The 23,518-nt window shown below is 51.6% G+C and overlaps 1 protein-coding gene across 1 annotated transcript in view; it reads left to right on the plus strand.

Moving 5' to 3' along the window:
* The window catches only part of PDCD11 (programmed cell death 11), a 254,756-nt gene that overhangs the window by 12,980 nt on the left and 218,258 nt on the right, over positions 1-23,518 (plus strand). The window contains exons 6-8 of the mRNA XM_075348616.1: positions 6,110-6,233; positions 14,590-14,771; positions 14,865-14,972. Coding sequence (XP_075204731.1) covers positions 6,110-6,233; positions 14,590-14,771; positions 14,865-14,972 — 414 coding nt within the window. The remainder of the gene's footprint in view (positions 1-6,109; positions 6,234-14,589; positions 14,772-14,864; positions 14,973-23,518) is intronic.

Consider the following 23,518-nt stretch of genomic DNA (forward strand, 5'->3'; position numbering starts at 1 on the left):
TCCTTTAGGATCCCTATCCTCTGACCTCCGTCCATCGGAGCTCACAGAGGATGCATCATCAGGTCCCAGACCCCGTCCTCCTAAGAGAAGGCGCAGGGTTTCCTCCCCCTCCTCATCCCGCGGCTCTGATTCAAGAGCTGACTCGCAAGATGAGGAGGATGCCCTTACGGGGGGCTCGGAGGCTAACTCCATGTCGGAGGCTAACTCCATGTACCCCATCGATCTCGAGGGTGACTCAGATCTTAGTGACTTGATTGCTTCCATTAATTCTGTGCGTGATCTCAATCTGCCAGTATCAGAGGAGCAACCCTCTCTGGCAGAAAAGCACCAGTTTACCTCGCCTAAGAGAGTAAAGAGTGTGTTCTTTAACCACTCCAGTTTTCAGACTGCTGTGACCAAACCCAGGGCCTGTCCTGACAAATGCTTCCCAAAGCATGGTTCTGATGACCGTTTTCCCTTTCCACCTGAGGTGGTCAAGGAATGGTCTCACTCCCCAAAGGTAGACCCCCCGGTGTCTAGGCTCTCAGCCCGGACCGTTGTGTCGGTGGCTGATGGCACCTCACTTAAGGATTCCACTGACCGTCAGATTGACCTTCTGGCCAAATCTGTGTATGATGCTGCGGGGGCCGCGTTTTCCCCGACTTTTGCAGCAGTGTGGGCTCTCAAAGCCATCTCTGCTTCTCTAGAGGAGATGCATTCCCTCACCAAGGAATCTATGCCCGAGATGCTTGCCTTAACTTCTCAAGCTTCAGCTTTTTCATCTTATGCCATGTCTGCTATGCTAGAGGCTTCTCACCGCACAGCGGTGGCTTCGGCTAATTCCCTCGTTATCCGCAGGATCTTGTGGCTTCGAGAGTGGAAGGCAGATGCTTCTTCTAAGAAGTACCTTGCTGGGCTCCCTTTTGCTGGTTCCCGGCTGTTCGGTGAACAGCTGGATGAAATTATTAAGGAAGCTACTGGCGGGAAGAGTACTTCCATGCCACAAACCAAGACCAGGAAACCCGCCCAGGGTAGGAATCAGTCGAGGTTTCGTTCCTTTCGTTCCTCCAACTGGTCATCCTCTAAGCCCTCCGCCTCGTCCGCTAACTCAGCTAAGGACCAGAAATCCAACTGGCGCCCAAAAGCGCGTCCGCAGAAGACCGCAGGAGGTTCTGCCACTAAGGCAGCCTCCTCGTGACTCTCTGCCCGCTCCAGCAACGTCCTTAGTCGGTGGGAGGCTCTCCCACTTTGGCGACGCTTGGTTAATACAAGTCTCCGATCAGTGGGTGAGATATCATCTCTCACGGCTACAGGATAGAATTCTCTTCCAGCCCGCCAAACAGATTTTTTCTCTCAACTCCCTCCTGCTCCAAGGCCGCCGCCTTCTCACAGAGATGCCTATCTACATGTGCCAATTGCAGTTTCACACCAGCGTTGGTTACGTTTTGCAATAGGAGAGGATCATTTCCAATTCGTGGCTCTCCCCTTCGGGTTAGCCACGGCCCCTCGAGTATTCACCAAGGTCATGGCAGCAGTGGTTGCGGTTCTGCACCTCCAGGGGTTGGCAGTGATTCCTTACCTGGATGACCTTCTAGTCAAGGCTCCATCCAGTGCAGACTGTCAGCGGAGTGTCTCGCTCACTCTCGCCACTCTAGCCCAATTCGGGTGGCTTGTCAATCTTCCCAAATCCACTCTGACTCCGACCAGAGTCTCACGTACCTAGGGATGCAGTTCGAGACTTTGCCGGCATTTGTGAAGTTGCCCTTAATCAAACAGCAGTCTCTCCGGCTAGCGGTGCGCTCTCTGCTGAGGCCTCGCCGTTATACCCTCAGGCGTCTTATGCAGGTGCTGGGTCAAATGGTGGCGTCCATGGAGGCTGTTCCCTTTGCCCAGTTCCATCTGCGCCCCCTGCAGCTGAACATTCTCCGCTGTTGGGACAAGCGGCCTTCCTCCTTACACAGGTTAGTGGCTCTGTCGCCACGGACCAGGAGCTCTCTTCAGTGGTGGCTTCGGCCCCTCTCCCTGTCCCAAGGGCGCTCCTTCCTGGCCCCGTCCTGGGTGATTCTCACCACGGATGCCAGTCTATCCGGCTGGGGAGCGGTATGTCTCCACCACAGAGCTCAGGGCACTTGGACTCCGTCCGAGTCAGCCCTTTCAATCAATGTGCTGGAAACCAGAGCTGTGCTTCTAGCTCTCCTAGCCTTCCACCACCTAGGCACCGAAAACAGAACAATAAATTCAAAAGGAAACCGATTAGGTCAAAAAAGTATAACAACTTTATTATTAAAAATGATTGCCAACTGGCAGAAAACCTAAAAACAGTGGCATCACATGTATCAATATAGTATGCAGTGAGGGCAGGTATCAAAGTACAGGTATTACAATATTAGTGTTGAGGCCGATTTAAAGGCATACAAAAATGTAAAACCAATTCATAATACTAAGGCTGAAAGTTGTTAGAAAAATTCAAAAGGGTTGGAATATCATATCAATTTGACATCAATAGTATAACCATACAGAGAAAAACCCACAGTTATCAGCCTGCACGTGTACAGTGGTATTAACAGTGGTATGTGAAGTAAAGGTTTACATGAAAAAGTGGGGGAAGGGGGGGGGGGGCGTTTACAAAGTGTGTGTACACATGTATAAGTGGAGGTTGAAGGAGTGTACATGTGGGGCATATACAAAAAACAATTTTTATGAAGCATGTATAAGAGTTGAAAGAACTATAGTGCAGGGAGTAGCTGTGGCAAAAATTCAGCCGAGATTTGGGTATAAAAGAAGAGACATATAGAGAGGTTTTTTTACCTGGACACGGAGATACCAATGCTCACATGTGATGCCAGCCCCGACGCGCACGTTTCGGCGTCACCTTCGTCAGGGGGTGGAGTCATCATGGTCAGGGTCCCGATATATATATTAGAAAGACAGGTTGAAGAACCAATGGAAAGGAATAGTGTGGGGGTGTGTGCATCATGTGACCGACACAGCAAAAACCATGAGTGGCTGCAGTGTATGTCACTCACCGAAAAGCGGAAGTGTATAGCCGGAAGTAACCCTCATTGGGGCGCGCGCACGTCACACTACCCCGCCCTCCCAGGATACGGTCACGGATCGTGACGACATCTAGGGGAATACAGGGGGGCGTGGGTATAGTGACGCACGGCCAGAAAACATAATCAAAGAGAGCAGGCCAACACCCTGCCCCATGATTGGCTGCAGTATATGTCACTCACAGGGAAGCGAAAGTGTATGGCCAGGAGTAACCCTCGGTGGGGCGCGCGCACATCACACTACCCCGCCCTCCAGGGAGAAGGTCACGAATCGTGACGACACCTGGGGGAATACAGGGGGGCGCGAATGTAGTGACGCGCAGCCAGAAAACACATTCAGGGAGTGCAGGCCCACATCCCGCCCCATGAGTGTCTACAGTATATGTCACTCACAAAGAAGCGGAAGTGTGTAGCCGGGAATAACCCTCAGTGGGGCGCGCGCACATCACACCGCCCCACCCTCCCAGGAGACGGTCACGAATCGTGACTACATCTGAGGGAATACAGGGGGGGGCGTGGGTATAGTAACGCGCGGCCGAAAACACATTCATAGAGTGCAGACCAGAACCCCGCCCCCGCACCTCCCACAGAAACTCCGACCGTAAATATGGAAACACTCAGGGGGGAGGAGGAGCGGGGAACGGGATGGTGCCAACGCGCACCCCAGGAGTCAAGTCGGGATTTCAGGCTAACCAGACACCTACATGCCTCTTATCTAAGAAGTCAAATCAAAATCTTACAGCATCTGGGAGAAGGGGGCCCGCTAGGGGGCATAAATGTGGTGACACACATAAATGGGAGTGTCAACCATCAATGTCACAGGCGCCAACAGGGATTACAAAACCTCAGAGATTGGCAGGCAGGCACATTCGAGTCCAGTCAGACAACACGACAGCGGTTGCCTACATCAATCACCAAGGCGGGACACGCAGCTGCCTGGCAATGATGGAGGTACAACGCATCCTTCAATGGGCGGAGGACTCCAAGTCCACCATATCCGCAGTCCACATCCCAGGCGTGGAAAACTGGGAGGCAGATTATCTCAGCCGTCAAACCGTGGACGGTGGCGAGTGGTCTCTGCAGTGTTTCAGTCAATCTGCCGCAAATGGGGCACTCCGGACGTGAACCTAATGGCATCCCGTCACAACAACAAAGTTCCTGTTTACGTGGCTCGCTCCCACGATCCTCAGGCCTTCGCCGCGAACGCTCTGGTTCAAGACTGGTCCCAGTTTCGTCTGTCCTACGTGTTTCCCCCTCTAGCTCTCTTGCCCAGAGTCCTGCGCAAGATCAGAATGGAGGGCCGTCAAGTCATCCTCATTGCACCGGACTGGCCCAGGCGAGCTTTGTATCCGGACCTGCTCCAACTGTCCGTAGAGATGCCGTGGCATCTCCCGGACCGTCCAGATCTACTCTCGCAAGGTCCGTTTTTCCGCCCGAATTCTGCGGCCCTCAAATTGACGGCGTGGCTCTTGAGTCCTGGATTTTGACGGCTTCTGGTATTCCTCCTGAAGTCATCTCCACTATGACTCGGGCCCGTAAGTCTTCCTCCGCTAAGATCTATCACAGGACTTGGAAAATTTTCCTGTCCTGGTGTCGCTCTACCGGCCATCCTCCTTGGCCATTCTCTTTGCCGACCCTTCTGTCTTTTCTACAGTCCGGTCTGCAGCTAGGACTGTCCCTCAACTCTCTCAAGGGACAAGTCTCAGCTCTATCAGTTCTGTTCCAGCGGCGTCTCGCCCGGCTGGCTCAGGTCCGCACCTTCATGCAAGGCGCGTCTCACATCATTCCGCCTTATCGGCGGCCCTTGAATCCCTGGGACCTTAACTTGGTCCTCACGGTATTGCAGAAACACCCTTTTGAGCCTCTTAGGGAGGTTTCTTTGTATCGTCTTTCTCAGAAAGTGGCCTTTCTGGTTGCCATAACTTCTCTCAGGAGAGTCTCTGATTTGGCTGCGCTCTCCTCGGAGTCACCTTTTTTAGTTTTTCATCAAGACAAGGTGGTTCTCCGTCCGACTCCGGACTTCCTTCCTAAGGTGGTCTCTCCCGTCCACCTTAACCAGGACATTACCCTACCGTCCTTCTGTCCGGCCCCTGTTCATCGCTTTGAAAAAGCGCTGCATACTCTAGATCTGCTGCGTGCTCTCCGGATCTATGTGTCTCGCACCGCTGCGCTCAGGTGGTGCACCTCTCTTTTTGTGCTAACCTCAGGTCGGCGCAAGGGCCTCCCTGCTTCTAAGCCGACCTTAGCCGTTGGATTAGATCGACTATTTCGGACGCCTACCAGAGTACTCAGGTGCCTCCCCCGCCGGGGATCAAAGCACACTCGACCAGAGCTGTCGGTGCCTCTTGGGCTTTTAGGCACCAGGCTATGGCTCAACAAGTCTGTCAGGCTGCCACTTGGGCTAGCCTGCATACCTTCTCGAAGCACTACCAAGTGCATGCTCATGTTTCGGCAGATGCGAGCTTGGGCAGACGCATCCTTCAGGTGGCTGTCGCCCATTTGTGAAGTTAGGTTCTGCCTACTTCTTAGTTTATTCTGTTTATTTCCCACCCAGGGAGTGCTTTGGAACGTCCCATGGTCTGGGTCTCCCAAAGGAACGATAAAGAAAAAGAGAATTTTGTTTACTTACCGTAAATTCTTTTTCTTATAGTTCCGTATTGGGAGACCCAGCACCCTCCCTGTTGCCTGTTGGCAAATTCTTGTTCCGCGTGTTATCACCGGCTGTTGTCGTGGACAGAGTCTCCAGTTGTTCCGGCTCTTGCTCTGTTCTACTTGTGGGTGGCTATTCTCCTTCAGCTTTTGCACTAAACTGGCTGGGACTGGCTCACCAGGGGGTGTATAAGCTCAGAGGGAGGAGCTACACTTTTAAGTGTAGTACTTTGTGTGTCCTCCGGAGGCAGAAGCTAAACACCCAAGGTCTGGGTCTCCCAATACGGAACTAATAAGAAAAAGAATTTACGGTAAGTAAACAAAATTCTCTTTTTTTTTTTTTTCTGCCAGGTTTACACCCAAATTCCCAAATTGGGGTTTGCTGTGTCTTTCTGTCCGTATAGTAACATTTTATCTGCCCTTCCTAGTTTCTCTGCGGCTGTGTGTCCAGTGTTGAAGACCATGGATATCTCATTGACCTCGGAATTGGGGGAACTAAAGCTTTCTTGCCTCGTCAGAAGGCTCAAGTGTATCTAGAGCAGATGAGTACAGGTAAGGACGTACTAAATCGAAGTATATAAACATTCTCTAAAGTGATGACGTTCTCTTCGACGGCTTTTAAGCAGTAGTATCTTATAGTCCTAGAGCTTGGAGTGGATATTGGACGCTCTCTTAGGCTGCTTTCACACTTGAAATTCGTTGTCTTGAAGAATTACGGTAAGCGGCAAAATATTTTGCAGGAATCCGTTTTTTTCCCATAGACTTCTATTAGTGATGGATTGTGACTGGTGGCCTTGCGTTGCATCCGCCGTGTGACGGATCAGTCGTTTACTGTCTGACCATCCGGCGGGAGCAACGCTGAATGTAACTTTTTTTGGAGCGGCAAAAAAACACACTCCGCAGGATTCCGTCGCCATCCGTCACAAGCAATAATGGAGGTCTATGGTGCTGAATTCCGTCGTAATTTGTCACACGATGGAATCCAGCGCTGGATTACGTCATGCTCTACTGAGCATGCCCAGCATGTTTGGCACTGTCCCAAACACAAACTGATCACGACTGATCCGTCAAAAAATGGACGCACAACGGTTGTAACAGACGCGATGGATACGTTTTTCACAGGATTCCTGTGAACGGAATCCTGTGAAATAACGCATCCGTTGCGTCAGTTGACATCTAAAAAACAACTGATCCGTCGTTGTGTCGCAATGACTGACCTGATGGATTTAAAACAATGCAAGTGTGAAAGTAGCCTAATGTTGGGGGACACAAATAAGTCTCTGATGTATTTAGGTTTTAAGCAGCACTGCAGGTCCTTTTCTTCAGCGCTCTATTGGGAGACCCAGACGATTGGGTGTATAGCACTGCCTCCGGAGGCCACACAAAGCAATTACACTAAAAAGTGTAAGGCCCCTCCCCTTCTGGCTATACACCCCCAGTGGGATCACTGGCTCACCAGTTTTCTGCTTTGTGCGAAGGAGGTCAGACATCCACGCATAGCTCCACTGTTTGTAGTCAGCAGTAGCTGCTGGCTATATCGGATGGAAGAAAAGAGGGCCCATATGGGGCCCCCAGCATGCTCCCTTCTCACCCGCGGTGGTGCTTGTAAGGTTGAGGTACCTATTGCTGGTACAGAGGCTGGAGCCCACATGCTGTTTTCCTTCCACATCCCCTGGAGGGCTCTGTGGAAGTGGGATCTTGCCGGCCCCCAAGCCCTGAGGCCGGGCTCCATCCACAGACCCAGAGAACCTGCTGGATTTGGAGCGGGAGTGCCGTTCAGGGACAAGGCCCTGCAACTTTCAGGTACTCTGTGTCCCCGGCAGGCACGGACACTCTCAAGGCTTGCTGAGCGTTATAGTGCGCCGGGGACAGTAGCGCTGTGCGCTGGGGTTAGGTCACTGCAGCTTTGCTGAGTGACGTTACATGTTGGGAACTACTGCGCCGACCGCTACTGGAGCGGCGGCGCAGCTGCGACTTGTGGTGCGCCGGGGACTTTGCGCCGACCGCGCTTTTACGGCGGTGGCGCTTCTAACTTTAGCCCCCGGCTTCTGCGGCCTAGCGCCGCTTCGTTCCCGCCCCCACCCTGTCAATCAGGGTAGGGGAGAGACGCTGCTCAATGGGCAGCGCCGAGGGCTGGAGCTTTATTTACATGCTCCAGCCCTCTCACTAGGCACAGTGGGAAGCAGGCTTCCCGCTCTTCGTCTGTATACGCCCAGGGCCCGCCCCCCCCTCTCCACAAGGACGCCGGCAGCCATTACACATGCGGTCTGGCTGGGGAAAGGCAGCAGGCTCTGGGAGACCCAGACTAAAGGGATTTCGGCGACCACACACCCGCTCCTAAGCGGGCGGTAAGCTGCACTTTAGTGCTGGCCCCACTAGTGCCTCAGTGTTATATTAGTGTACTTTTTTCTTGGTACCATATATATATATAGTTGCACTGTAAGGTCGCTTCTTGGCTGGACACCCTGTACTGCTCTGAGGAGGCAGCAACATGTCATCCGCAAAACGCAAGGGTGCCAAGGCACAGGCTGTGTACACTGTTTGTACTGCATGTGGGGCTAATCTACCAGCAGGCTCCAACGACTCTCATTGTGTGCAATGTTCAGTCCCAGTGGCACTTCGTCAGCCAGAGCCTATTGTGGTGGTAGCCCAGGCAGAGACGCCTGTGAACCCTGCCCTGGTGACGGGGACAGACTTTGCAGTTTTTGCTGATAAAATGTCTGTGACTATGGCAAAAATCCTGGAGACCTTGCAGTCCAGGCCAGTTGCTCAGACCATGGACACTGCTGTGTCTATGCTCTCCGGTCCCCCTCAGTTGGAACTAATCCGTACTTCAGGGGGGTCTCAAGCATCACAGGCTGAAGTCTCTGACTCAGATGACAGTCCCAGGCAGCCTAAGCGAGCTCGCTGGGAAAGACCCTCCACGTCATCACACTGCTCAGGGTCTCAGCGACAAGAGTCTCTCTGTGATGAGACTGAGGACGGTGATCAGGATTCTAATCCTGAGGCCCCTCTCAATCTGGATGCCCCTGATGGTGACGCCATGGTTAATGACCTTATATCGGCAATTAATAGACTGTTGGATATTTCTCCCCCAGCCCCTTCTGCAGAGGAGGCAGCTGCACAGCAGGAGAAGTTCCATTTCCTGTATCCCAAGCGTAAATTAAGTGCTTTTTTGGACCACTCTGACTTCAGAGAATCGATCCAGAAACACGACGCTCATCCAGACAAGCGTTTCTCTAAACGTTCTAAGGATACCCGTTATCCTTTTCCCTCTGAGGTGGCCAAACGCTGGACCCAGTGTCCAAAGGTGGATCCCCCAATTTCCAAGCTTGCGGCTAGATCCATAGTCGCAGTAGAGGATGGCGCTTCACTTAAAGATGCCAACGACAGACAGATGGACCTTTGGTTGAAATCTGTCTATGAATCTATCGGCGCGTCGTTTGCTCCAGCATTCGCGGCCGTGTGGGCACTCCAAGCTATTTCAGCTGGTTTAGCACAGGTGGATGCTTTCATACATCCAGCAGTGCCGCAAGTGGCGTCCCTAACTTCGCAAATGTCTGCGTTTGCGACCTATGCTATCAATGCTGTCCTAGAATCTACGAGCCGTACCGCTATGGCGTCCGCCAATTCTGTGGTTTTGCGCAGAGTCTTGTGGTTAAAGGACTGGAAAGCAGATGCTGGTTCCAAAAAATGCTTAACCAGCTTGCCATTATCTAGAGACAGACTGTTTGGTGAGCCATTGGCTGAAATCATAAAACAGTCCAAGGGTAAGGACTCTTCCTTACCACAGCCCAGAGCAAGTAAACCTCAACAGAAAAAGTGGCAGTCGAGGTTTCGGTCCTTTCGAGGCTCGGGCAAGGCCCAATTCTCCTCGTCCAAAAGGACTCAGAAAGAACAAGGGAGCTCAGATTCCTGGCGGGCTCACTCACGCCCCAGGAAAGCAAATGGAGGAACCGCTTCCAAAGCGGCTACCTCATGACTTTCGGCCTCCTCCCTCCGCATCCTCGGTCGGTGGCAGGCTCTCCCGCTTTTACGACATTTGGCTGTCACAGGTCAAAGACCGGTGGGTAACAGACATTCTGTCTCGCGGGTACAGAATCGAGTTCAGTTCTCGGCCTCCACTTCGGTTCTTCAGAACCTCCCCACACCCCAACCGAGCAGATGCCCTGCTGCAGGCGGTGGACTCTCTAAGAGCAGAAGGAGTCGTGATCCCTGTCCCCCCTCAGGAACGGGGGCGAGGTTTTTACTCCAATCTCTTTGTGGTTCCAAAAAAGGACGGCTCCTTCCGTCCTGTTCTGGACCTAAAACTGCTCAACAAGCATGTGAACGCCAGGCGGTTCCGGATGGAATCCCTCCGCTCAGTCATTGCCTCAATGTCTCAAGGAGATTTCCTAGCATCAATAGACATCAAAGATGCTTATCTCCACGTGCCGATTGCTACAGAGCACCAATGCTTTCTACGCTTCGTGATAGGAGACGACCATCTTCAGTTCGTAGCTCTGCCATTTGGTCTGGCGACAGCCCCTCGGGTGTTCACCAAGATCATGGCGGCAGTGGTATCAGTCTTGCACTCTCACGGACACTCTGTGATCCCTTACTTGGACGATCTACTGGTCAAGGCACCCTCTCAAGAGGCATGCCAACTCAGCCTGAATGTTGCACTGGAGACTCTCCAGGCGTTCGGGTGGATCATCAACTTCCCAAAGTCAAATCTGTCACCGACCCAATCACTAACGTATCTTGGCATGGAGTTTCATACTCTCTCAGCGATAGTGAAGCTTCCGCTGGACAAGCAGCGGTCTCTACAGACTGGGGTGCAGGCTCTCCTTCAAAGTCAGTCGCACTCCTTAAGACGCCTCATGCACTTCCTCGGGAAGATGGTGGCGGCAATAGAGGCGGTTCCGTTTGCGCAGTTTCATCTGCGTCCACTTCAATGGGACATTCTCCGCCAATGGGACAGGAAGTCAACATCCCTGGACAGGAAAGTCTCCCTTTCCCAGACGGCCAAAGACTCTCTGCAGTGGTGGCTTCTTCCCACCTCATTATCACAGGGAAGATCCTTCCTACCACCGTCTTGGGCGGTGGTCACGACAGACGCGAGTCTGTCAGGGTGGGGAGCAGTCTTTCTCCACCACAGGGCTCAGGGTACGTGGTCTCAGCAGGAGTCCACCCTTCAGATCAATGTTCTGGAAATCAGAGCAGTGTATCTTGCCCTTCTAGCCTTCCAGCAGTGGCTGGAAGGAAGGCAGATCCGAATTCAGTCGGACAACTCCACAGCGGTGGCATACATCAACCACCAAGGGGGGACACGCAGTCGGCAAGCCTTCCAGGAAGTCCGGCGGATTCTGATGTGGGTGGAAGCCACAGCCTCCACCATATCCGCAGTTCACATCCCCGGCGTAGAAAACTGGGAAGCAGACTTCCTCAGTCGCCAGGGCATGGACGCAGGGGAATGGTCCCTTCACCCAGACGTGTTTCAGGAAATCTGTCGCCGCTGGGGGGTGCCGGACGTCGACCTAATGGCGTCACGGCACAACAACAAGGTCCCAACCTTCATGGCACGGTCTCGCGATCAAAGAGCGCTGGCGGCAGACGCCCTAGTGCAAGATTGGTCGCAGTTCCGGCTCCCTTATGTGTTTCCACCTCTGGCACTCTTGCCCAGAGTGCTACGCAAGATCAGATCCGATTGCAGCCGCGTCATACTTGTCGCCCCAGACTGGCCGAGGAGGGCGTGGTATCCGGATCTGTGGCAGCTCACGGTCGGCCAACCGTGGGCACTCCCAGACCGACCAGACTTACTGTCCCAAGGGCCGTTTTTCCATCGGAATTCTGCGGCCCTGAACCTGACTGTGTGGCCATTGAGTCCTGGATCCTAACGTCTTCAGGATTGTCCCAAGGGGTCGTTGCCACCATGAGACAGGCTAGGAAGCCCACGTCCGCTAAGATCTACCACAGAACGTGGAGGATATTTTTATCCTGGTGCTCTGCTCAGGGAGTGTCTCCCTGGCCATTTGCATTGCCTACCTTTCTTTCTTTCCTGCAATCTGGGTTAGAAAAAGGTTTGTCGCTCGGCTCCCTTAAAGGTCAGGTCTCGGCGCTATCCGTCTTTTTTCAGAGGCGTTTGGCACGCCTTCCTAAGGTGCGCACGTTCCTACAGGGGGTTTGCCATATCGTACCCCCGTACAAGCGGCCGTTAGATCCATGGGATCTGAACAGGGTACTAGTTGCCCTCCAGAAGCCGCCCTTCGAGCCTCTGAAGGAGGTTTCACTTTCTAGACTTTCACAGAAAGTGGCTTTTCTGGTAGCGATCACATCTCTTCGGAGAGTGTCTGAGCTGGCAGCACTATCATCCAAGGCGCCCTTCCTGGTCTTCCACCAGGACAAGGTTGTGCTGCGCCCCATTCAGGAGTTTCTCCCGAAGGTGGTATCCTCTTTTCATCTTAATCAGGATATCTCTTTGCCTTCGTTTTGTCCTCATGCAGTTCATCGGTATGAGAAGGATTTACATTTGTTAGATCTGGTGAGAGCACTCAGAATCTACATTTCCCGCACGGCGCCCTTGCGCCGTTCGGATGCACTCTTTGTCCTTGTCGCTGGTAAGCGCAAAGGGTCGCAGGCTTCTAAGGCCACCCTGGCTCGATGGATCAAAGAACCAATTCTTGAAGCCTACCGTTCTGCTGGGCTTCCGGTTCCATCAGGGCTGAAGGCCCATTCTACCAGAGCCGTGGGTGCGTCCTGGGCATTACGGCACCAGGCTACGGCTCAACAGGTGTGCCAGGCAGCTACCTGGTCGAGTCTGCACACTTTCACCAAACATTATCAGGTGCATACCTATGCTTCGGCGGACGCCAGCCTAGGTAGAAGAGTCCTGCAGGCGGCAGTTGCCTCCACGTAGGGGAGGGCTGTCTTGCAGCTCTAACATGAGGTATTTCTTTACCCACCCAGGGACAGCTTTTGGACGTCCCAATCGTCTGGGTCTCCCAATAGAGCGCTGAAGAAGAAGGGAATTTTGTTACTTACCGTAAATTCCTTTTCTTCTAGCTCTTATTGGGAGACCCAGCACCCGCCCTGTTGTCCTTCGGGATTGTTGGTTTGTTTGCGGGTACACATGTTGTTCATGTTGAACGGTTTTCAGTTCTCCGATGTTACTCGGAGAGAATTTGTTTAAACCAGTTATTGGCTTTCCTCCTTCTTGCTTTTGCACTAAAACTGGTGAGCCAGTGATCCCACTGGGGGTGTATAGCCAGAAGGGGAGGGGCCTTACACTTTTTAGTGTAATTGCTTTGTGTGGCCTCCGGAGGCAGTGCTATACACCCAATCGTCTGGGTCTCCCAATAAGAGCTAGAAGAAAAGGAATTTACGGTAAGTAACAAAATTCCCTTCTTTTCCTATATAGGCTTTAAAAATGCATATCTTGTATATACCTGTTATAGTTGATGTGACATTTCTGGGTTGTCTGAGATGATTGTTCCTTTTTTCCTCTAATTTTGTTTCCCTAATGGACATTACAGTTCCCATAATGCTTCTGGCCTTGCATGTGGGGTGATGTCTCAATACACTGCACTAAGTCTGTTTTGTTCCCTATCGAACTGCAAAACTAATCATCATATTTACATATACCTCCTGACTCACACTGAAACATTTTAGGGTGCCCTAGGTGAGGCAGCATCAGTCTTGCCTCCCTGCCTCTTGCTTGTGATAAGTTTCTCTCTATCAAAAGCAAGAAGCATGTACTCTGATGTACTTTTGCGGCATCCAAGCAAAACAGTATAAGGCTGTGTGCCCACGATCAGGGTTCAGTGTTTTGGACACTGCGTGTTTTCCTGGCATCTAAAATGCTGCTTTGTACAGTACAAGCATAGTGGATGGAATTTCTAGAAATCCCATTGCCCACTGTGCTTAGTTTTCCTGCAGTGAAAACTGACCGCGGTGCGGCCTTCTGAACCGCAGCATGTCATTTCTTTGCTGCGGAGATGCGAGTGTTCTCCACAGGGAGAAACAGCGAGAGACCGCAACTGCCCAAGCTTTGATCGTGGGCACGAGCAGCCGCGATCTTCTGGCGATGAAGACTCACGGTCCCGCAGGTCAGGACCTGCCACGTCCAGGAAACCAGTGGGTCCTGATACCCTAATTATGCATCTTTGTAGGATTCACGGTGCTCACAAGTAGTATACACAGTATAGGTTGGGAGAAACCTTTCACAAGCAGGAGGCGGGGGAGATGGGCTGCAGCTGTCATTAAGCGGTAGATAATCATTGTTTAGAGTCTCTCATATTACTGCTGTATTATGAGACAGGAAACGTGTGTGTGTGTGTGTGTGTGTGTATGTATGTATATGTATATATATATATATATATATATATATATATATATATATATATATATATATATATATATATATATATATATATATATATATATATATATATATATATATATATATATATATATATATATATATATATATATATATATATATATATATATATATATATATATATATATATATATATATATATATATATATATATATATATATATATATATATATATATAATATATATATATATATTTATAATAAATTACACATATGTGTAATTTGATATACTCAAGAATAAAGGGAAGCAATCGGAAACCTCTCGGGAGGGCTTTCTTGGATATGTAATGATGACATCCTGTAGATGCGAAATGTATGGGGTTGAATGCAACCAAATCTCCAGTTAGAATAGTGCTGGAGAGTTATTATCGTGCATTCTTAGTGCTGCTTTAATTGAAAACTAGAAGTCATCATCGTATTTCTTACAATACGAGGAGGTTCATAGAAATTTACATGAGACAATAGATATCATCGAACTGCCCGAGAACTGAAAATGAGAGGGTGACTTGTTCTGCTTTGTGTGTACAGCGACGTCTCTGCGGGTCGGGCAGTACCTCAACTGTGTGATTGACCAAATAAAGAATAGTGGCCGAATTGTTCGCCTATCCATCACACAGTCCGATGTGACTACAGCCATCGCTACAGAGGAGCAGAACTGGACCCTGAACAATCTGCTGCCGGGCCTGGTGGTAAAAGCTCAGGTTGAGAAGGTATGACCTCACAGACTCCGGACTCTGCATCTGCTGATTGTTGCCGCTTTGCCCCAATGGCTGCAATAATAACCAATTTTCTTTTCCTTGTAGGTCTTCCCTGACCGAGTCCTGTTATCCTTCCTGTCGTCTTACACTGGGGTTGTGGATTTCCTGCACTTGGAGTCCAAGAAAGCCAACACTTACAAGAAAGATCAGACAGTATGTACCAGATCTGTTAATATAACTTTTAGCCATTTCACCTTGATGCCCACATGAACAGCTAAAAGTCACTTAGACGTATATTTGCTGCATCCAATCGGCCATCTACTGACTAATGGTGAGTTGTCTGTTCACCAGTAAGCCCAGGAGGGCGTTCAGCAGATGCATTAAATGGCTCCATAGGCCCCGTTCACTACATGGAGGCTGAAACAGCCTCCTGTTGACCTCTGTCATGATGGTATATTGTAGGGTTTCTTTTTTTGGCTGTATGGCGTAGACCGCACAATTAAATACAGGGGCATAGAGCAACAAAGTCTACTGTATTGATTATTAAATAATTATTATAGACCATTTTTTTTTTGCACTTCTTTCTTTTAAGCTACATGTAGACATAGCGGAGGGTGGGCTTTCATTCCAGGACAGGCTGATGCAGTGCATGCATGGAAGTGAGGGAAAGGAAGTTCATACACCTATAATGCTGGCAGAATGGCGACGTAAATGAATCAACCACTTCAAGAAAATACATAATGTCTAGTCATTCCATGTTCAACTGTGTTGAAATCTGTTGAGAATAGTTCAATGTACAATATACATTCACTCATTTTTGTGCCTGCCTTCAGAGAACAGTCTGTAGCCATTATTAGCTCAGTTTTTGGCTTGTGAATGTAATGTAAGTTACCATGGAATGACCCTCTAGCATGTTATTCACCTGCACATATAGGGCTTGTCTTCAAGGTAAACCGCATTAAAATCCTGGCTGTTTGTTTTACTGGAAGCTCTGCTACAGGGAGAAAATGAAGTTATGTCCTCCCTGCAGCCGCTCCCTTTCAATTAAACGGGCAGTTCATGAAGGGGTGCAAAAACTTGTGTAATATGGTCTTATCTAACAACAATGACAGAGATGATATGGCATGTTCACTCACCTTTTTCGGGTTTCTTTCTTCGGCGCTCTATTGGGAGACCCAGACGATTGGGTGTATAGCACTGCCTCCGGAGGCCACACAAAGCAATTACACTAAAAAGTGTAAGGCCCCTCCCCTTCTGGCTATACACCCCCAGTGGGATCACTGGCTCACCAGTTTTCTGCTTTGTGCGAAGGAGGTCAGACATCCACGCATAGCTCCACTGTTTGTAGTCAGCAGTAGCTGCTGGCTCTATCGGATGGAAGAAAAGAGGGCCCATATAGGGCCCCCAGCATGCTCCCTTCTCACCCGCGGTTGGTGCTTGTAAGGTTGAGGTACCTATTGCTGGTACGGAGGCTGGAGCCCACATGCTGTTTTCCTTCCACATCCCCTTAGGGCTCTGTGGAAGTGGGATCTTGCCGGCCCCCAAGCCCTGGGGCCGGGCTCCATCCACAGACCCATAGAACCTGTTGGATTTGGAGCGGGAGTGCCGTTCAGGGACAAGGCCCTGCAACTTTCAGGTACTCTGTGTCCCCGGCAGGCACGGACACTCTCAGGGCCTGCTGAGCGTTGTAGTGCGCCGGGGACAGTGGCGCTGTACGCTGGGGGTTAGGTCACTGCAGCTTTGCTGAGTGACGTTGTGTATTGGGAACTACTGCGCCGACCGCTCCTGGAGCGGCGGCGCAGCTGCGACTTATGGTGCGCCGGGGGCTTTGCGCCGACCGCGCTTTTACGGCGGCGGCGCTTCTAACTTTAGCCCCCGGCTTCTGCGGCCTAGCGCCGCTTCGTTCCCGCCCCCACCCTGTCAATCAGGGTAGGGGAGAGACGCTGCTCAATAGGCAGCGCCGAGGGCTGGAGCTTTATTTACATGCTCCAGCCCTCTCACTAGGCACAAGGGGAAGCAGACTTCCCGCTCTTCGTCGGTGTACGCCCAGGGCCCGCCCCCCCTCTCCACAAGGACGCCGGCAGCCATTATACATGCGTTCTGGCTGGGGAAAGGCAGCAGGCTCTGGGAGACCCAGACTAGAGGGATTTCTGGCGACCACACACCGCTCCTAAGCGGGCGGTAAGCTGCACAGTAGTGCTGGCCCCACTAGTGCCTCAGTGATATATAGTGTACTTTTGTCTTGGTACCATATATATATATATATATATATATATAGTTGCACTGTAGGTCGCTTCTTGGCTGGACACCCTGTACTGCTCTGAGGAGGCAGCAACATGTCATCCGCAAAACGCAAGGCTGCCAAGGCACGGGCTGTGTGCACTGTTTGTACTGCATGTGGGGCTGATCTACCGGCAGGCTCCAATGATTCACATTGTGTGCAATGTTCAGTCCCAGTGGCACTTCGTCAGCCAGAGCCTATTGTGGTGGTAGCCCAGGCAGCGACGCCTGTGAACCCTGCCCCGGTGACGGGGACAGACTTTGCAGTGTTTGCTGAAAAAATGTCTGAGGCTATGACAAAAATCCTGGAGACCTTGCAGGCCAGGCCAGTTCCTCAGACCATGGACACTGCTGTGGCTATGCTCTCTGGTCCCCCTCAGTTGGAACTAATCCGTACTTCAAGGGGGTCTCAAGCATCACAAGCTGAAGTCTCTGACTCAGATGACAGTCCCAGGCAGCCTAAGCGAGCTCGCTGGGAAAGACCCTCCACGTCATCACACTGCTCAGGGTCTCAGCGAGAAGAATCTCTCTGTGATGAGACTGAAGAAGGTGATCAGGATTCTAATCCTGAGGCCCCTCTCAATCTGGATGCCCCTGAGGGTGACGCCATGGTTAATGACCTTATATCGGCAATTAATAGACTGTTGGATATTTCTCCCCCAGCTCCTTCAGCAGAGGAGGCAGCTGCACAGCAGGAGAAGTTCCATTTCCTGTATCCCAAGCGTAAATTAAGTGCTTTTTTGGACCACTCTGACTTCAGAGAATCAATCCAGAAGCACGACGCTCATCCAGACAAGCGTTTCTCTAAACGTTCTAAGGATACCCGTTATCCTTTTCCCTCTGAAGTAGCCAAACGCTGGACCCAGTGCCCAAAGGTGGATCCCCCAATTTCCAAGCTTGCGGCTAGATCTATAGTCGCAGTAGAGGATGGCGCTTCACTTAAAGATGCCAACGACAGACAGATGGACCTTTGGTTGAAATCTGTCTATGAAGCTATCGGCGCGTCGTTTGCTCCAGCATTCGCGGCCGTGTGGGCACTCCAAGCTATTTCAGCTGGTTTAGCACAGGTGGATGCTATCATACATCCAGCAGTGCCACAGGTGGCGTCCCTAACTTCGCAAATGTCTGCGTTTGCGACCTATGCTATCAATGCTGTCCTAGAATCTACGAGCCGTACCTCTATGGCGGCCGCCAATTCTGTGGTTTTGCGCAGAGCCTTATGGTTAAAGGACTGGAAAGCAGATGCTGGTTCCAAAAAATGTTTAACCAGCTTGCCATTATCTAGAGACAGACTGTTTGGTGAGCCATTGGCTGAAATCATAAAACAGTCCAAGGGTAAGGACTCTTCCTTGCCACAGCCCAGAGCAAGTAAACCTCAACAGAAAAAGTGGCAGTCGAGGTTTCGGTCCTTTCGAGGCTCGGGCAAGCCCCAATTCTCCTCGTCCAAAGGGACTCAGAAAGGACAAGGGAGCTCAGATTCCTGGCGGGCTCACTCACGCCCCAGGAAAGCAAATGGAGGAACCGCTTCCAAGGCGGCTACCTCATGACTTTCGGCCTCCTCCCTCCGCATCCTCGGTCGGTGGCAGGCTCTCCCGCTTTTGCGACATTTGGCTGTCACAGGTCAAAGACCGGTGGGTAACAGACATTTTGTCTCGCGGGTACAGAATCGAGTTCAGTTCTCGGCCTCCACTTCGGTTCTTCAGAACCTCCCCACACCCCAACCGAGCAGATGCACTGCTGCAGGCGGTGGACTCTCTAAGAGCAGAAGGAGTCGTGATCCCTGTCCCCCCTCTGGAACGGGGGCGAGGATTTTACTCCAATCTCTTTGTGGTTCCAAAAAAGGACGGCTCCTTCCGTCCTGTTCTGGACCTAAAACTGCTCAACAAGCATGTGAACGCCAGGCGGTTCCGGATGGAATCCCTCCGCTCAGTCATTGCCTCAATGTCCCAAGGAGATTTCCTAGCATCAATAGACATCAAAGATGCTTATCTCCACGTGCCGATTGCTACGGAGCACCAACGCTTTCTGCGCTTCGTGATAGGAGACGAACACCTTCAGTTCGTGGCTCTGCCATTTGGTCTGGCGACAGCCCCCCGGGTGTTCACCAAGATCATGGCAGCAGTGGTAGCAGTCTTGCACTCTCACGGACACTCTGTGATCCCTTACTTGGACGATCTACTGGTCAAGGCACCCTCTCAGGAGGCATGCCAACTCAGCCTGAGTTTTGCACTGGAGACTCTCCAGGCGTTCGGGTGGATCATCAACTTCCCAAAGTCAAATCTGTCACCGACCCAATCATTAACGTATCTTGGCATGGAGTTTCATACTCTATCAGCGATAGTGAAGCTTCCGCTGAGCAAGCAGCGGTCACTACAGACAGGGGTGCAGGCTCTCCTTCAAAGTCAGTCGCACTCCTTAAGACGCCTCATGCACTTCCTCGGGAAGATGGTGGCGGCAATAGAGGCGGTTCCGTTTGCGCAGTTTCATCTGCGTCCACTTCAATGGGACATTCTCCGCCAATGGGACGGGAGGTCGACATCCCTGGACAGGAAAGTCTCCCTTTCCCAAACGGCCAAGGACTCTCTGCAGTGGTGGCTCCTGTCCACCTCATTATCACAGGGAAGATCCTTCCTACCACCGTCCTGGGCGGTGGTCACGACAGACGCGAGTCTGTCAGGGTGGGGAGCAGTGTTTCTTCACCACAGGGCTCAGGGTACGTGGACTCAGCAGGAGTCCAGCCTTCAGATCAATGTTCTGGAAATCAGAGCAGTGTATCTTGCCCTTCTAGCCTTCCAGCAGTGGCTGGAAGGGAAGCAGATCCGAATTCAATCGGACAACTCCACAGCGGTGGCATACATCAATCACCAAGGGGGGACTCGCAGTCGGCAAGCCTTCCAGGAAGTCCGGCGGATTCTGATGTGGGTGGAAGCCACGGCCTCCACCATATCCGCAGTTCACATCCCCGGCGTAGAAAACTGGGAAGCAGACTTCCTCAGTCGCCAGGGCATGGACGCAGGGGAATGGTCCCTTCACCCGGACGTGTTTCAGGAAATCTGCCGCCGATGGGGAAGGCCGGACGTCGACCTGATGGCGTCCCGGCACAACAACAAGGTCCCAACCTTCATGGCACGGTCTCGCGATCAAAGAGCCCTAGCAGCAGACGCCCTAGTGCAAGATTGGTCGCAGTTCCGGCTCCCTTATGTGTTTCCACCTCTGGCACTCTTGCCCAGAGTGCTACGCAAGATCAGATCCGACTGCAGCCGCGTCATACTCGTCGCCCCAGACTGGCCAAGGAGGGCGTGGTATCCGGATCTGTGGCATCTCACGGTCGGCCAACCGTGGGCACTTCCAGACCGACCAGACTTACTGTCCCAGGGGCCGTTTTTCCATCGGAATTCTGCGGCCCTGAACCTGACTGTGTGGCCATTGAATCCTGGATCCTAGCGTCTTCAGGATTATCCCAAGGGGTCGTTGCCACCATGAGACAGGCTAGGAAGCCCACGTCTGCTAAGATCTACCACAGAACGTGGAGGATATTCTTATCCTGGTGCTCTGCTCAGGGAGTGTCTCCCTGGCCATTTGCATTACCTACCCTTCTTTCTTTCCTGCAATCTGGGTTAGAAAAAGGGTTGTCGCTCGGCTCCCTGAAAGGACAAGTCTCGGCGCTATCCGTCTTTTTTCAGAAGCGTCTAGCACGACTTTCTAAGGTGCGCACGTTCCTACAGGGGGTTTGCCATATCGTTCCCCCGTACAAGCGGCCGTTAGATCCATGGGATCTGAACAGGGTACTAGTTGCCCTCCAGAAGCCGCCCTTCGAGCCTCTGAAGGAGGTTTCACTTTCTAGACTATCACAGAAAGTGGCTTTTCTGGTAGCGATCACATCTCTCCGGAGAGTGTCTGAGCTAGCAGCGCTGTCTTCCAAGGCTCCCTTCCTGGTCTTCCACCAGGACAAGGTAGTGCTGCGCCCCATTCAGGAGTTTCTCCCGAAGGTGGTATCCTCTTTTCATCTTAATCAGGATATCTCTTTGCCTTCGTTTTGTCCTCATGCAGTTCATCGGTATGAGAAGGACTTACATTTGTTAGATCTGGTGAGAGCACTCAGAATCTACATTTCCCGCACGGCGCCCCTGCGCCGTTCGGATGCACTCTTTGTCCTTGTCGCTGGTAAGCGCAAAGGGTCGCAGGCTTCTAAGGCCACCCTGGCTCGATGGATCAAAGAACCAATTCTTGAAGCCTACCGTTCTGCGGGGCTTCCGGTTCCATCAGGGCTGAAGGCCCATTCTACCAGAGCCGTGGGTGCGTCCTGGGCATTGCGACACCAGGCTACGGCTCAACAGGTGTGCCAGGCAGCTACCTGGTCGAGTCTGCACACTTTCACCAAACATTATCAGGTGCATACCTATGCTTCGGCGGACGCCAGCCTAGGTAGAAGAGTCCTGCAGGCGGCAGTTGCCTCCCCGTAGGGGAGGGCTGTCTTTGCAGCTCTAACATGAGGTATTTCTTTACCCACCCAGGGACAGCTTTTGGACGTCCCAATCGTCTGGGTCTCCCAATAGAGCGCCGAAGAAGAAGGGAATTTTGTTACTTACCGTAAATTCCTTTTCTTCTAGCTCTTATTGGGAGACCCAGCACCCGCCCTGTTGTCCTTCGGGATTTTTGGTTTGTTTGCGGGTACACATGTTGTTCATGTTGAACGGTTTTCAGTTCTCCGATGTTACTCGGAGTAAATTTGTTTAAACCAGTTATTGGCTTTCCTCCTTCTTGCTTTTGCACTAAAACTGGTGAGCCAGTGATCCCACTGGGGGTGTATAGCCAGAAGGGGAGGGGCCTTACACTTTTTAGTGTAATTGCTTTGTGTGGCCTCCGGAGGCAGTGCTATACACCCAATCGTCTGGGTCTCCCAATAAGAGCTAGAAGAAAAGGAATTTACGGTAAGTAACAAAATTCCCTTCTTTGCACAACCTTGACTAAAACCTCAGTGGTAGATCCAGCTGCTGCAAGAACCACTGATCAAAGATGTATGCAAAGTACAAGAAGTACAGAGTTATGTGCTTACCTCTGCGCTCCTCGATGGATAATAAAGGAGCCAGTATATCGGATGCGGTTATGCACGCAGTTTTATTTCTCTGCGTTTCGTAGTGAAGCAACTTCTTTCTCAGGAAACCATCGGGTTACTGACGCCACTCATTATTTGGTGAGGGCAGCTGTTACCACGTCCTGGCACTTTGATTGACAGCCTGTGTGTACAGAGCCAACTGTCAATCATTGTGGAGAGGAGGGTTTACAGTGCGACCTCTGTGTAGTGAGATGTTACTGTATACGCTCCCTGCACCGCCTCGATGACTAGAAGAGAGAGGTTGCAGGGAAGATATAAGTCCACTTTCTTTGTCGCTCCATTGGGAGACCCAGACAATTGGGTGTATAGCTACTGCCTCCGGAGGCCACACAAAGTATTACACTTAAAAGTGTAAACCCCTCCCCTCTGCTATACACCCTCCCGTGCATCACGGGCTCCTCAGTTTTTATGCTTTGTGCGAAGGAGGCACACATCCACGCATAGCTCCACAACTTAGTCAGCAGCAGCTGCTGACTATTTCGGATGGAAGAAAAGTGGGCCCATATAGGGCCCCCAGCATGCTCCCTTCTCACCCCACTCTGGTCGGCGGTGCTGTTAAGGTTGAGGTACCCATTGCGGGTACATAGGCAGGAGCCAACATGCTGTTTTCCTTCCCCATCCCTGCAGGGCTCTGGGTGAAGTGGGATCCATAATCGGTCTCCAGACACTGGGACCGTGCTCCCTCCGCAGCCCCTGGGGAATCTGCTGGACAGGAGCTGGGTATCGTCAGGGACATGGCCCTGCTACTGTGAGGTACTCTGTGTCCCCTTGGGGACGGCGCATGGAGCGCTTGTGTCATACACGCTGCAGCACTGCTGGGCGTGTTAGTGCGCCGGGACTACCGCGCTGACCGCGCTTGTTGCCGGCCGCGCTTATAACTCTAGTCCCCGGCTTCTGCGGCCTAGTGTCACGAACCACCGGGGGGGTCACTCAGAAATCCCCCGCGCTGGCTACCAGTACGTCACAATCGGGGGGTAACAAGTGGGGGTCACCCCTCCTTTATACCTCCCGACCGACAGACAGAGCACGTGACGCGCTCTCTAGCGCCCCTCTTATAGTCAGGCCAATTATGGAATTGCCCGACAATAAGCAAGGAGGCCGCTATACTACTTATGCCGATTATTGAAGGGTCCCCGGTGAGAGTAGGGTATATATTCCCCCGACCTCCGCGGGCGGAATATATAAAATCTCCCCGAATCTCACTGGCCTCCCCACAATAATCCTTGGCACAAACTCGCTGCCACCAACCGCTTCACGGTAACTATTAGCCGAACACACAGACGTGGGATTCAAGATCGAGATAACAGAACAGCCCAAGATTAATTATATAATTTAATCAGCCTAAAGCACACTAGAAACTACA

The sequence above is a fragment of the Anomaloglossus baeobatrachus genome, chromosome 5 (assembly GCF_048569485.1).
Source record: "Anomaloglossus baeobatrachus isolate aAnoBae1 chromosome 5, aAnoBae1.hap1, whole genome shotgun sequence".
Classification (NCBI taxonomy): Eukaryota; Metazoa; Chordata; class Amphibia; order Anura; family Aromobatidae; genus Anomaloglossus; species Anomaloglossus baeobatrachus.